This window comes from Macaca nemestrina, chromosome 17, assembly GCF_043159975.1.
Source record: "Macaca nemestrina isolate mMacNem1 chromosome 17, mMacNem.hap1, whole genome shotgun sequence".
In the NCBI taxonomy this organism is placed as follows: Eukaryota; Metazoa; Chordata; class Mammalia; order Primates; family Cercopithecidae; genus Macaca; species Macaca nemestrina.
The window spans coordinates 57,007,323-57,021,389 of record NC_092141.1 but is presented as its reverse complement, the minus strand read 5'-3'; the positions used below and the strand labels follow the sequence as shown (position 1 = coordinate 57,021,389).

Here is a 14,067-nt window from a genome sequence, read left to right as displayed (position 1 = left end):
TAACGAAAGCAAAAGCCACCATTTATCAAGTGCATTCTACATGCCAAACACCAGGCTCCGCATTTTTTTATTTCAAGCCCGCTTAACTCCAAAGATAGGTGTTATTACGTCCAGTTTACAAATGAGGATACTGACACTTAGTTAGAGATGTTAAATAACTTCCTAAAGTCACACAATAAGAAACAGCAGAGTTGAGGTTACATAGTAAAACAATGTATAATGTTTTCAATGAATGCTCTTCAATAAATCTGTAGCAGTCAATGATGACCCCTAGACCCTTTCCCAGTGTTGCACTAGAGGGTGACAAGGTAATCTTCAACAAATATTATTTGGGTTATTTTTCTCATAATGTCTTATCTTATGATTGCCCATCTAGAAAGTCATTTGCCACTTTTCTGTTCACTCAAGTCGTGAAAGATTTTCCCATATTTTCATCTTGTTGCCTCAACATTTCAAAGACTGGGTAAGTTTAGCATGAATAGCAAATTTGAACAACTTTCTGTAAAAGTCTGTTAACATACTAAAGTTCCCAAGTTGGAAAGGGACCTAGAAACTACTTACTCCAATATGCTTAACTTGTTTAAAAGGAGAAAACTGGCCTCAGAATAGTAGAATTAATTCCTCTATGCTACAGAAGTAGCAGTGGCAAAACTAATGCTAAACACAACATGTCCTAACTTCCATCCTAGTCATCTCTTTAGCAAATCACCTAATTCTAGCTTTCCTATAATGTATAAAAATGTCCTCCAGGAACAATACTTAAGAAGGTTTAAAATTCTAGACCTAGAAAAGGTATTTGTTTATTCTTAACCACGGTTTCCTGTCTCTGATCTAACTTGTTATGCAAAATAACATCTTGAATCCCATAGCTATTTAGGTTTGTTTAATAGATTTTGAGGTAAACCATTGCTGAAAGGATCTTTGAAAGATTAGTCACTATTCTATATACTTGCTTACTCTCTCAAGGAATTCAAGCACATTACTAGAGCCTCATAAACAGGTTATACTTTACTTTTGGATATAATACAGTAAAATGATAAGGAACTTCATACTCTTTGACCCAATAATCACAATATTGAGATTATTTTTAAAAAATAATTCAATAAATATCTACTTGGATAAAAACAAATGCCAAAAAATGTCATAAACTAGAAACAACATATATGCTTAAAAACAAGGGAAAAGTTAAATATACATAATGCGATTTTAGATGAATAAACTACTCTGGAAATATAAGAAAAAAATGCATATTAAAGTAGCAGATACTAGCTAATTGTTCACAAACCATTTTCCCTTTGCTCCTGGCTACAAGGCTAGCCTACAACTCTCCAAGTGCTTTAAAATAAGATGTTAATGGGTGCAGCACATCAACATGGTACATGTATACAAATGTAACAAACCTGCATGTTGTGCACATGTACCTTAGAAATTAAAGTATAATAAAATAAATAAATAAGATGTGGCTGGTTGGGCACTTTGGCTCATGCCTGTAATCCCAGCACTTTGGGAGGCGGAGGCAGGAGGATCACTTGAGGTTGGGAGTTTGAGACCAGTCTGACCAACATGGTGAAACCCCATGGTAAAAAAACAAAAATAAAAATAAGATGTGGTAATGTGACTGACCAGAAAGGATGCCCACAGCTTTCCTTCTTGGCCCACAAAAACCCCTCCCGTGGTCTTCCTCTACACATTTTTTTCCCCATCTGGTGATATCGATGCCCAGGAAAACTTTGGAAACCACAGGAGGTAGCAGAGCCCCCATCAACCTTGAGACTCCAAGTCACTACTAATGACATAATTTTTTTTCTTGTATCTCTTTCCTCTCACCAAGTACCTACATGCCCACACACATACATTGACATCTATTGGACAATTAATGCAAATAAGAAGTAAGCCTCCATTGTGTTATGTCACTGAGATTGCAGAGTATATGTGTCAGGGTTCAGGATATCCTGAACTGACACAACTAGGAAGCAAAATGGGAAAATATTTAAGATACAAAGTTTCTTTTTAAAGTACAAATTGGAAAAGTTACTGTTTCAAAATTTAGTAAACAAAAATTTGGTCTATGGGGAATAATTTTTTTCCTAAATTTTTTTTTCTAATATTGTATCATATTTGGCATAAAATACACTCATTGATTCCTGGCTTCACTCATGTCTGTGACACTAAAACACTTTGCATATACAGTCCCTGTCTTGCGAGGAGCACTGGTCAAGAAAGAACATCTCAATTGAATACATGATTGGGCGCGGTGGCTCAAGCCTGTAGTCCCAGCATTTTGTGAGGCCGAGATGGGTGGATCACGAGGTCAGGAGATCGAGACCATCCTGGCTAACAGGTTGAAACCCCGTCTCTACTAAAAAAAAATACAAAAAACTAGCCAGGCAACGTGCTGGGCGCCTGTAGTCCCAGCTACTCGGGAGGCTGAGGCAGGAGAACGGCGTGAACCCGGGAGGCGGAGCTTGCAGTGAGCTGAGATCCGGCCACTGCACTCCAGCCTGGGCGACAGAGCGAGACTCCGTCTCAAAAAAAAAAAAAAAAAACAATACATGATTGGCCTAAACAACCAAGGCATAAACACAACTCTCATTCATTAAGTTGTTCAACTTGTCTTACTTTGGATGTGGCACATTATATGCCTTTACCTGGCTTAGTCAAGCTCTAATTTCAGCAGTTCTGAAAGCAGATTTAAAAAAAAAAAAAAAAAAAAAAAGCCTTCACTAACTTATACAGTTAAAATAGCACATGGCTTTCATTCAGCCAATAAAACTTGGTGCTAAAACAAAACTAAAACTAAAAGGCCACAAAGATCTACACCATAGTGGAAAAACAGGAATGAAACTTGTTACAGAAATAAAACATAATGACTTCACTACTTTGTATTCCACTCTACAGGGTTTTGAATCACTGTAACTTAGAGCCAGTATCATTATGGTGCATTATAAGACTTAGACATCAAGTACATATTTCTATTCACACCCAGGTCATACAATAGAAACCTGATACTCACCAATGTCTCACTTTAAAATCCCCAAACATCCACTGAGAAATTAACAATAGGGCCCCTTTTTTTTCTATAACCCCTTTTTATTTTTTTCTGTAATTAAGATTACAAGCAAACAACAACATTATCCAATTGACCAATCTCACAGTTGTAAAGATTAACCAGGTGATTACAGGGTGAATTCACGGCCAAGGACAGCAAATCCACTCCGTTCTTTCAATTCCTTGGCTGTCAGCTCTTCTCTGGTAAGAACTAGTCAACTACACCACAATTCTGTTACAGAAGGCCAGAGGGGAAGTAATGTTTTCTGACACAAGACTGAAAACACCATAGAGACCACAGTAATTTCCTGTATTGCTCTGCATCAAGACTAAAAAGTGGGGTAGGCTCTTCTCCCTCAAGCACTCTAGTTCAACACTAACTAGGGAACAGTGAGCTTTCTAAAGTGTTGTTTCCTCCCAAGTAGGAACTTGGTAAGAAATACCATACATGTTCTAAGCAATCTCCTCAAGAAGGAACAGAGATGACATGGAGAAAAGAATGACAGTGTATTCACCGATCTTTAATTGTCCTAGTTTAAACCTTTGGTATGGTGTCATAAATACAGAAAGAGCCAAAATACATTTTAAACAACTATAAGGTGCCCCAAATAAGGATGATTTGTCAAATGGAAATATGAGTCAGAGCAGGGACTAGAAAACTATCAAACATATTGCTCATTGGGAAGGTTCCCATTCTCTGTGACTCTGCACACTCAAAAACCTACATGCAGTAGAAGCAAGACAACAGCTGAAAGAGGTGTCATCTTCATCTCCCCTCCCTCATGGCCTCAGATCTTGTCCCCCAGTCTCTCCTGAATGTGGAAAAGCCACTCTCAATCGCTCCTTGTTATTCATTTATGTATTAATTCAGTCATTCATTATTGAGCATTTTCTAAATGCCAGGCACTGGGTTGGGTAATGGGAAACACACACACACACATTTGTGTCTCACTATATACACATTCTATAGGGCAAAGACCATTGCTGTTTTGTTTGCTACATTGTATCTTATGCCTGGCCCAGTGCCCACCTCATAGGAGGCATTCGTTAGCATTTGTGGAATAAATTAACAAATATATTAAACACGGGGAAAAAAATCTTCCATATATATTACTTTACTGTTTATTTCAAGAATCCTCTGAGGTATTTATTATTATTCTAACCTTGTGTTGGAGGACAGGCCTATGCTCCCTCAATAATTGCAGCTATCAGAATTGTTTTCCTTGAGGGTAAAAGGTAGCTGTGTGTGTAGTGAGAGAGAGGGGAGCAGAAAGAGAATATGTTGACTCACATCCTTCAGTAAATGTGTTTATTCCAACTCTGGCATTGCTGCCAAATGTGTTGCAAAGCCAGCAAGACTTGGCTCTGGAAAACTCACCTGAAAGTCACAGGCCTCATTTCCTACTGACAGCCCCTTCAGCCACCAGGCATGAAGTATTGGACAAAGTTAAAGATTAATTCTTCATTTACTGTGACGAAAGTACCACCTCTCCCAGATCAGCAGGCAAAGGCATTTGTATGCTGTCTCCTTCATAACCATTGATAATCTCTCCACTGCCATGCTGATGGCCCCCTAATGCAAATGTAATCAAACCCCACACTGGCTATCCCGTTACCAGCCCAATCTTGCTAATAAACAGCAATTGTGGCTTTGTTATAAAAGTGATCCTAGATCATTTCTCATCACCCAAACCTTCCCACCCCAACCCCTCACTGCTGGAAATCCTTTAAAGTTCTGTTTAAGGTTACATGAAATAAAAACTGCAAAAAAGTTACAGAAAACCTTCACTAATCAATGAGTAAGATGATAATAGACATACTGTAAAATTCACAATCAGTCAGTAGGGTCCTGGCTTTTTTTTCCCAGGGTGTAAATATATGGCAATAAACTAAGTAAAGAGATGATATAAACTCTGTAATCTATATCTGGATTACTCCAAAGCTTCTGGGAAGCCATCTGGAACCATGGACAACACTGAAAATGATCTGGGCCAAGTGGAGCATAGCGGGACAAGAGCCAAAGCTTTAATACTGACTGGTCTCTTCCTAATGAAGGATGCAAACTGCATACTTCCTTGGGCCTTTAAAAGATGCCTTCCTTGCATAGAGGGGCACTAGGTGATTCTTACTGACAATATTATATGCAAGGGATTACTGTTATTGAAATTACATACCTTATATACTCTTCCGTCTCAACCTCTTCCATCACACTACACTCGTTAGTTGTGGCCATGTTGACTTTTTGACCGTCCCCTGAATTAATCGTGTCCTATGTCCTATCTAATCTCCCTTCCTTTGCAAATGCTGTTTCATATGTTCATCCATCTCTCATCACATCCCTCTTGGTTAATTAGCCAAAATCTTCCACAACAACTCTTTAACATCCTTGGAGACTCACCCTAAGCATCCTCTACTAACACTACTTACTCTCCTTCTCTACCCCTCCTACTTTCAGGATGAGTCAGATGTCCCTGCTCTCTTCTCCTCAAACACTTTCTATACCTCTTTTTATTACAATGCCTATCACATTCTGCTGTGACTACCAATATTTAAAAAACCAGTCTCTTACTAGATGAAGAATTTTTGGAGGAAAAGGTCACTGTCTTACTTATTCTGGTTGGATTCTGAGTACCTGATGTACAGTGTGCCCTCAATAAATGTTGAATGATTAAGGGGACAAAGAAAACCATTTCAATTTAGGTCTCTACACTCATTCTATACTAACTGAACCATAGAGTGGGTAAATTGGATATATCATTTAGTTAACCAGGGGTATATTCTGTTAAGTGAATATGTACTCTATTGGAAGTAAGAGTTGAACAGAATGTAATAAGATAAAACTGCTACACAATGCTTTGTAGTGCTTCAAGCATCTGTTTTATGTCAAATAGTGTATCTATTGCTTAGCCCACAATTAATCTTCATGACACCAATGCATGTACAGATGATTCATTTATCTTAGCCTTCATCTAATGCTAAAGACATTGTTATTATTCTTCAAGTACAAAATTGAAGACATTTGTATTTGCTTAACCTGAAAATACCAAATCTCAAAGATCAGGATAAATGAGAGCCACAAGAGATTTATAAAAATGAATTTTTAAAAAAGTCTATCACTTAGAATGTCCCATAATGGCCTAATTGATCTATCAGGCCAGGATTTTTTTAATGGGTTTTGTGATCAAGAATAAATGTTGACAGGAAAAGAAGACAAGGAGTTGAGTTTCTAAGTAATATCTTATTACAATCAAAGTAAAAATATTAAGTTGCACACAAACCCAATTATGTCATTTTCCTTAGCTCCCCATTAGCTAGCTCCTCATAAGTAAAAGGTAAGGTCTAAGCTTCTTATCGTGGCTTACAATCTCCTTCGCACTGGCCTAAGGTTATTTTTGTAACCCCTATATCCAGTCATTTATTCCAACCCATCCACTCCATATGCCCAATCCACCATACTTTGATATTTTGTTTTTTAAATGCCTTCTTGTCTATGAACATACTATTCTTGCCACATGATATGTCTTCTTTCTCCATGTTCTGTTGAAATCTCATGTATTCTTCTAGGTCTAGCTCATATGTTTTCTATAAATCTTTTCCCTTCCCCACTTGTATCTACCCACAACAGAGTTAATTGCTCTTCCTTTATATTTCTATTATACTTTATACACACTTCTATTTTACAGCATGTACTCTCTTGTTAAATACTAAGGACCAAGTATTGTTCATTTCTGTGATTCCAGTGCCTGGCATACAGTTTGCTGTCGATACATTTTTGTTGAACATAGAATAAATGATTAAATAATTAATTGGCATTTAGAAAAACTGATCCAAAGTGTCAACAAGTATTATTATTGATGTCAATGATGATGATGATGATAATTTTATGGGAGCAACTTCAATTTACTGAATGATTAATAACACATCAGGCAGTATGGCAGATTCTTTTGTACATTTTCTATATCTCACATTTTACAGATGAGGACTTAAGGCACACAGAACTTAAATTACTTATCCAAGACCACACAGAGAGTGAATCCCAAAGTTAGAATTCACATGTCTGCCTATCTGCTCTAAAACCCAGGCTTGCTCTCATATGATATGTATTGGCTAATGGCTACTGTATTCCAGATACCACATTAGCCATTTCACAAATGGTGTTTTATTATCCTTATAATTACCTTGTAGGAACAACAACCTTGAGAGGTAAGTATCTGTTTTACAGATGAGCAAGCTGAGACCCTACCTCCAGTCCCCTCCAGTTCACCCCCTACAGAAGAACTCCAACTCAACTGTCTACAATCTTAAACAGGCTACAAACTCTGTAAAGTACAGTGTTAGTTGTAGACATGCAACAGAAATTTAAAATCCAAAGAAATGTCAGAATTTCAAATGAATTTTAACCAAGAATCCATTGAATTGATGCAAAGATCCGTAATAAAAAAACAAAAGTCACAAAGTGAATAACCATACTAGGATACTTCATATTCTCTCAATTCAATAGCTCCCTAAGTGGGCTCATCCCAACTTTCCAGTATCTCCCAAAGTGAATCTTTCATTTCAGCTGGGACATTCTTTAGCGTACATCCTCGTTTCTATTCCTCCTTTTTGATGATGAGGTCCCCTCTGTCTCTTTCATCAAAATCTCCAAAATCAATCTCCTTTTCTTTCATGTCTAGACTTCTCCCTTCTATATAATTTATGCCAATTATTAAACAATTAGACATTATTCGTTTATATCACAATGCATTTTAGCATTACAACATTGCATTTATAATAATATCTTAACAAATAAACATTACTCATATTACATTATATCATTATAAACTGTGTGTATGTATCTCAACTTTGCTTCTATAACTGTATCTTAAGTATGGATCATATATAGTGTAAAGCATATATAGTGTAAAACAGATGCTTTACACTTGCATAATGCAAAACATGTTTATTCAAGAATAACTCTCTGAAGTTTCCCTCAGCAATGCTTTGAAATAGGCAAAGCAAATATAATTTTGATTTTATGGATGAGGACTGAGATTCTGAGAGGTCAAGAAAACTGCCCAAAGTTATAAAGGTAATGAAGGTGGAGTTGTATTGAAGGAAAAGTCTTCTGATTTCCATATTCTTTCTATAATGACTTGCTATCATACACATTTATGATACTTGGATCTCTTTTTGACCTAACCCTTAGGCCCAAGTATATAATGCTTAATTACGGTGATAAATTGAGATGTTAGTTACTGACTTGGACTGGTACTCAAACCCCTCTCCCCAGCCAAGGGACTGGCAGTCCACATTGACATTTATTTTTGCCCTTGAGATTTTATACAACTCCAAAAGACTTTCTTGACTCACTATCTGGAGAGTTTTATCTATGATGGTGGTTATCTGTCAGTAACTGGGCTATATGACATCACATGGGAAACTGGATTTAAAGAAGCCACATTGCTAAGGAGATCATCAGATAAGTAGTCATTGTAAGGGTGGGACTTTTTATTGGGGGACATTCTATTTCGAGCCATATTGAAAGCATATGTAGTTTGCCATTTTTGAGGCACTTTAAAGTTGGGTCTATACTGCATTATAATATGCAATGGAAAGAAAAATTCTGTGAATCCCCTGGGTAATAAGTACTACGTGGTTTCCAGGTAGTTTAGTAAACTTTCCAAGCCTCAACTCCATATCGGACTTACAGGGATAAAGTGGGTTACGCTCATGACTATGCACCAAAGCTTAATGCCACCAGTCTCATTTGTATGGGAAGGAAAATTAAGAGACTTTTCATAATTGTTTAGCCAAAGCTTCCTGGAAAATAAGATTTGTGCTCAATGTTATAGATGTGCTTGCTGATGATGGTTTTCTTTTTGCTTTTAAACAAGTTGATATGGAAAAAGGTAAAAGCTCTACTCCACCATGAACTAAGCCTATACAATATCAGATTTGTAGGAAATAATGACATTATTGCCTGCTTACTATGTGATAGAAACTGTGCTGTGTGAAAATCATTGGACACAATATCTCATTTAGTTGATAGAACAAACATGTGGTATGTGTACTATTATCTCTTTTCTACACATAAGAAAACTGAAGTTATGCCATTTTAATGTTAAGATTAGGAAAACAATGTAGGAAATATTCCTTTCTTGTAGAGATTGCTGATCCTAAGATGCTAGAGGCATTTGGGTAATAGCCTCATCTGTTTGATTGACAGGGTAATGTACAACTCAAATGCTACCTTAATTCTAGCTCTAAACTGTAATCATCTTAAACTTTTACTACCAAATTCTCTAAGACTTACATTCATTTAACCCAATTTATTCTTTCAGAGACATCAATATAAAAAAAATTAAATAAAAATATTTGAAAGGAATCTTGAACCAAAACGTAAATGATATACTGAATTTTGACTCAGGTAGACCTGGATGTGAAACCTCTAGGCTGAAGCTCTGTGGGCTTTGGTTGCTATATCTATAAGATTGTCCCACAAATTCTAAGAATAGATGAATTAAATATGTGCAATATATGTAAAATGTGTGAAAATGCCACATAATTCAAATGGTTGTTGATGTTATTATTATGAATAAACTGACAAAGAAGTAAAGTTACATAAGGAGGAAGTAGGATGCGTTGTATAAACTAAATTAGGCAGCTCTTGTCTGACCAGGAAATTCTCTCCTCATGCTGCTAAGCATACATTCTTGCTGATCTGAGCTGCTTTGGTAGGAGGGGAATGGTGCTCTTGCAGTACACAGAAAAATCATTCTGGTTCTCTCTCTTTAACTCTCTGATCTCTTCATAGACCCTGGATGCCTTACATTTTCAGCAAAGTGAGATCTGAGTTTAATGGAAAGCCAGAAGAACTCCCAAATCATGCCCTTTAGCCTAGCTGTGTTGCATTAAGTAGCCAAAGCTGATGTGATCTCGCAAATAAAAGACATATGTGCTACTGACCCAGCATCTAGCTAAGCCTGGCCAAACAGTCCCATTTTCCAATAGTTTCATCAAAACCAAATTATTAGTGCAGAACCATCAAACATGCCAAGCCCAGGTGTCTGTACTTTAAACAATATATCCAAATAGGCCCATGGAGAAATTTGAGGGTGGGTTAGAGGAAGTATTGAAACCTTTTGTTAACAAAACACTAAGCTACAAAGCACCAGTGTGTTCCTGAAAGCAAATGCCACCAAATGAAATTCAGTCAATATATATTCCATACGACAAATCTACTACCAACATTTTCCTTCTGTAAAGTGTTTAGACTGCAGACTTCTACTAGCCTTTTCCAGCCTGGTGTTTCTCAGTAATGGAGCCAACTCTATCAGTGCTTTAAGTATCAATGTCTGGTAACTCTGTAAGGATTAGCACCCATTTAGTGGTCAGGAAAATTCATTCCAAGATGCTAAAGAGGTGCTTTGTTTTAAATTTTTTTAATTTAAGATTTAGCAGATTCTATGATCACAGGGTTATGTTCCTTTCAGTAGAGCTCAGTCATGAGTAAATTAAAGCTGCAAATCATGGAGACAGAAAAGAAAGATCCACTAAACTCTCTCAAAGCCACAATTATTCAACCTTAGTGCATTGCATTTCCTATACATTCTAAGGCTGCCAGGTGGAAAAAGAATGGAGTCTGAGTCTCCCAAACTGTAGCAATTGTGAGTCATAATCATATTACTAATAATAATTCTCACATACATGGGCATTATTAAATGAGTGGCTCTGCTTACAGGAGGATGAGGCCATCCTGACCATGGAGAAGAAATGGCCTTTTAAAGTTGTTTATGGATGTGTAAAATAAAGAGTATATGATGTTGCATCCCTGCCTAAATGTCTTCATAAAGTGCAAATTAATGCAGATCCTAACTAGGCATTTGGAACGCTAACCTAGTTTTCTGTGTTTAGCTAATAGCTAGCAATTTTGCTTACACTTTTATCCTCTCATTACATAGCAATAATGATTATTTAGTAAATACATGTGAAAGGCCATGTACTCCATAGCACTCCTCCTGGGTTGGAAATAACCCCCCTCCTAATGCTTCCATTTGAATAATTTAGTTGCTGATACACCAAATCAAATATAGCTGTGACAGGTATCCCACTAATGCTTTTTTTGGAGGCTAAGATCAGACCCTTTCTCAGCCTGTTCCCCTCGGTGATTGCCTGGCCAAACTCAGGGTAAGGGCTGGGGACAAAGAGGATGCTGGAGGAAATCCAGAGCCTTAATCAATGTTAACCCTTTATAAATCTTAAAGGTACTCAGATGGCTTGTCTGATTTGAAAATTATTAATGATACTGGGGAAAAGTAAGGAAAGGCTATTTTATAACTAGTCAAATATTCCGGAACGAGAGAGAGTTTGAAATAGACATGTAGAAGAGAAAGATGTAAAATATGGCCTTGTGAGATGCCACCCAGTTCATATCTGGACATATGACTGATACAAACCTTTACAAGTCACTTGAGAATTTTTACTCCTAGATGCAGAATGGAATAATAGAAGTCCCACTAGAGGAGTTGGGGTGACCCCAGGGCACATTTTCTTGTCTGCCAGGTACACAACACATCTCACTGATGTATCACAGAGACAAATTTCTTAATAGGATAACCAAGTCCCACATAGAATGGTTTCGGATAACAGAGTCCCATTCCTTCCCTATGAGGAGAAAATTGGAAGCGAGACTGGGATTTGGAACAGAGTCCAGGGTGAGGGCAGAACTAGGGTTGTTTTCTCCTATCAAGAATCAGGTCTGGTTTAAGGGGAGGGGATTGACAGGGTTGAAGGAAGAGGCAGGAAACATGTCTCTCCACCCCAATGCTGCTTAAATGTGGCTGCTCAAAGGGGCAATATCCTGCTCTCCTCTTCTGATGACTTCATGGGAAGTTGGCCGAGTCCCCAGTTCTGCAGAAGGAATGCAGGCAGAAGGCAGCACTACAAATGGGCTTTTCCTTGGGTGCTCAAGTGGCAGGTGTGAAGGGAAATGGGGTGGGTGCCTTCAATGGGAGGAGCCACGGAACTGGGGAATACTGCTGGTCCAGGGGCTTTCCCCTTTCCCTCCCAGCTTCCTCCCATCCCCAATTCCCTGCACCAACAAAGACACTGCTCAAAAACCAGAACCCGTACTAACACACTCAGGCACAGGTGTCCACAAGCCCTACCTCCTTCACCTCAACACCCTGAAATCCCGTTTGCTCTTAAAAGCACAGACAGGCCCAAGTAGACTGAGAGGTCTGAGCCAGCACATCCTTGCTACTGGGAATTAAGAAACACCATGATGTAAAGTGGTATTTGTGACACTGTAGTGCTTTAAAAAGAAAATTGAGGGGTAGAGGAGGGTGTGCCAGCAGGTTTCAAAACATCGCAATCAGTCCTGATGTGTTTGGGGAAGGCATGGAGGACATATCTGATCCCTGCTGGTACTCTCCAGTCCTGCATCCTCCCGCAGTCTCTTGAAAGTGTTTAGATACCCGGGCAGGGCCCCGCGTCCATTTTGCCAGCCAGGAACCACCGAGTTTGGGAACTTTGAAAGCCAGGGGATGGGGGTGGTGGTTGCCAAGGCTCGGATTTCGGCGCCAGAGTTCTCAGCCAGGAAAGCAGTTGAAAATCAACACCCATCTGGCTCTTCTTTCTCATCCCCCACCACTTTTTCCTTCACCCTTCCAGGACTGCACACAGATCCTAACCACCCTCCCCGTCCCGCCCCCCCCCCCCCCCCCCCACACACACACATTCAGACACCCTTGGACTGAGAAGGATTTTGATTCTGAAGGCGGCAAACCCGCAGAACTGAAAGGGTCTCGCCACCCCCCTCTCCGCCCCGCGGCTACATACAATAAAACCCCATACACCCCAAACATCACAACATAACCCAAATCAGCCAGTGACTTCGGCGCGTCCCGTACCTGATATGCAGACGATGAAATTGGCTTGAAGAAGAAAAAGCACCTCCCAGACTATTTCCATCCTCTGATTCTCATTCCAAGTGCATCACTCGACGGGAAAACAGGGGGGGCAGGGGGGAGCCCGACACGGCACACACACATACACACGCGCACACACTTCCGAGCGAGTGCACACTCGCACTCCCACCCGACAGCCGGCCAGGGACAGTCACCCCCAAGATCAATATCGCAGTTTGAATTGTTCCGGCAAATCTCCCCTCGGGCTCGACGGATGTGCGCCCCAGATGTGCTGACACATGTCCGATGCCTCGCTGCCTCGGAGGTCTCCCCGCTCGCGTGTCTCTTCTCTTCGCACCAGCAGCGGAAACCGCACTAGCGGCGGCGGCGGCGGCGGCAGCCACCTGAAGCCACCAACACTGGGCTCTTCCAGCAAAAACAAGACCCCGATTCGCCTGGCGCCCCAAGAAGACATAGACGATAGCCCCCCGCCGGGCCGCGCCGTGCAATTCCGGGCTCCCGGGAGCGCGTAGCTCGCTGGCTAAGCCCAGGCAGTCCGCGGCAAGTTGCCCTCGAAGTCCGCCCCCCTCACCGGGGCATGGTCGGAGGGTGGCTGCTGCGCTCCGGGGCCGTTCTTCTCCTGCTTCCGGGGGGCGGGGAAGGAGCAGACACAGCAGACACACAGAGAAAGAGAGGCAGGGATTATTGCCCGAAACCGCCAGCCGCCGGCAGCTTCCGCCGACCCTCCCTGCTCCCCAAGTCCGCGCGCAGCCTGCCGCCTCTCAGCCGGGTTCCGGCCGTGCGTCCAGGGCGCCAAGGGGAAGGGCTGGGCCCCGGGGACTGGGGCGAGGTGGGGGCCCACGGACTCTCCAGGTCGCGCGCGCGCTTCCTGCTTCTTTGCTATTTTCCTAGACTCCCCAGAACCCCCAGTTGCCTGGCTTCCATCGCCCGCAACTAGCGCCGCTGCCGAGATTTTCCGCAATGCAACTGCAGGGGTCGTTATTTCCTCGCCTACGGATCCCGATGCTTCCCGACTCAGAGAGGAGGAGGGCAGGTGGGGGCGGGAGGAGGAGGAGGAGAAGGAGGCTCGGCCAGGTGAGCGTCCCCGCCGCCGCCGGGAGTCCCAGCG

At 40.8% G+C, this 14,067-nt stretch overlaps 1 protein-coding gene across 1 annotated transcript in view; it reads right to left on the bottom strand.

Annotated features, from left to right (window-relative positions):
• The window catches only part of LOC105472409 (carbonic anhydrase 10), a 544,782-nt gene extending 531,121 nt beyond the window's left edge, over positions 1-13,661 (bottom strand). The window contains exon 1 of the mRNA XM_071082941.1: positions 12,942-13,661. Within this exon, the coding sequence (XP_070939042.1) occupies positions 12,942-13,002 (61 nt within the window). The 5' untranslated portion in view covers positions 13,003-13,661. The remainder of the gene's footprint in view (positions 1-12,941) is intronic.
• Between the last annotated feature and the right edge of the window lie 406 nt (positions 13,662-14,067).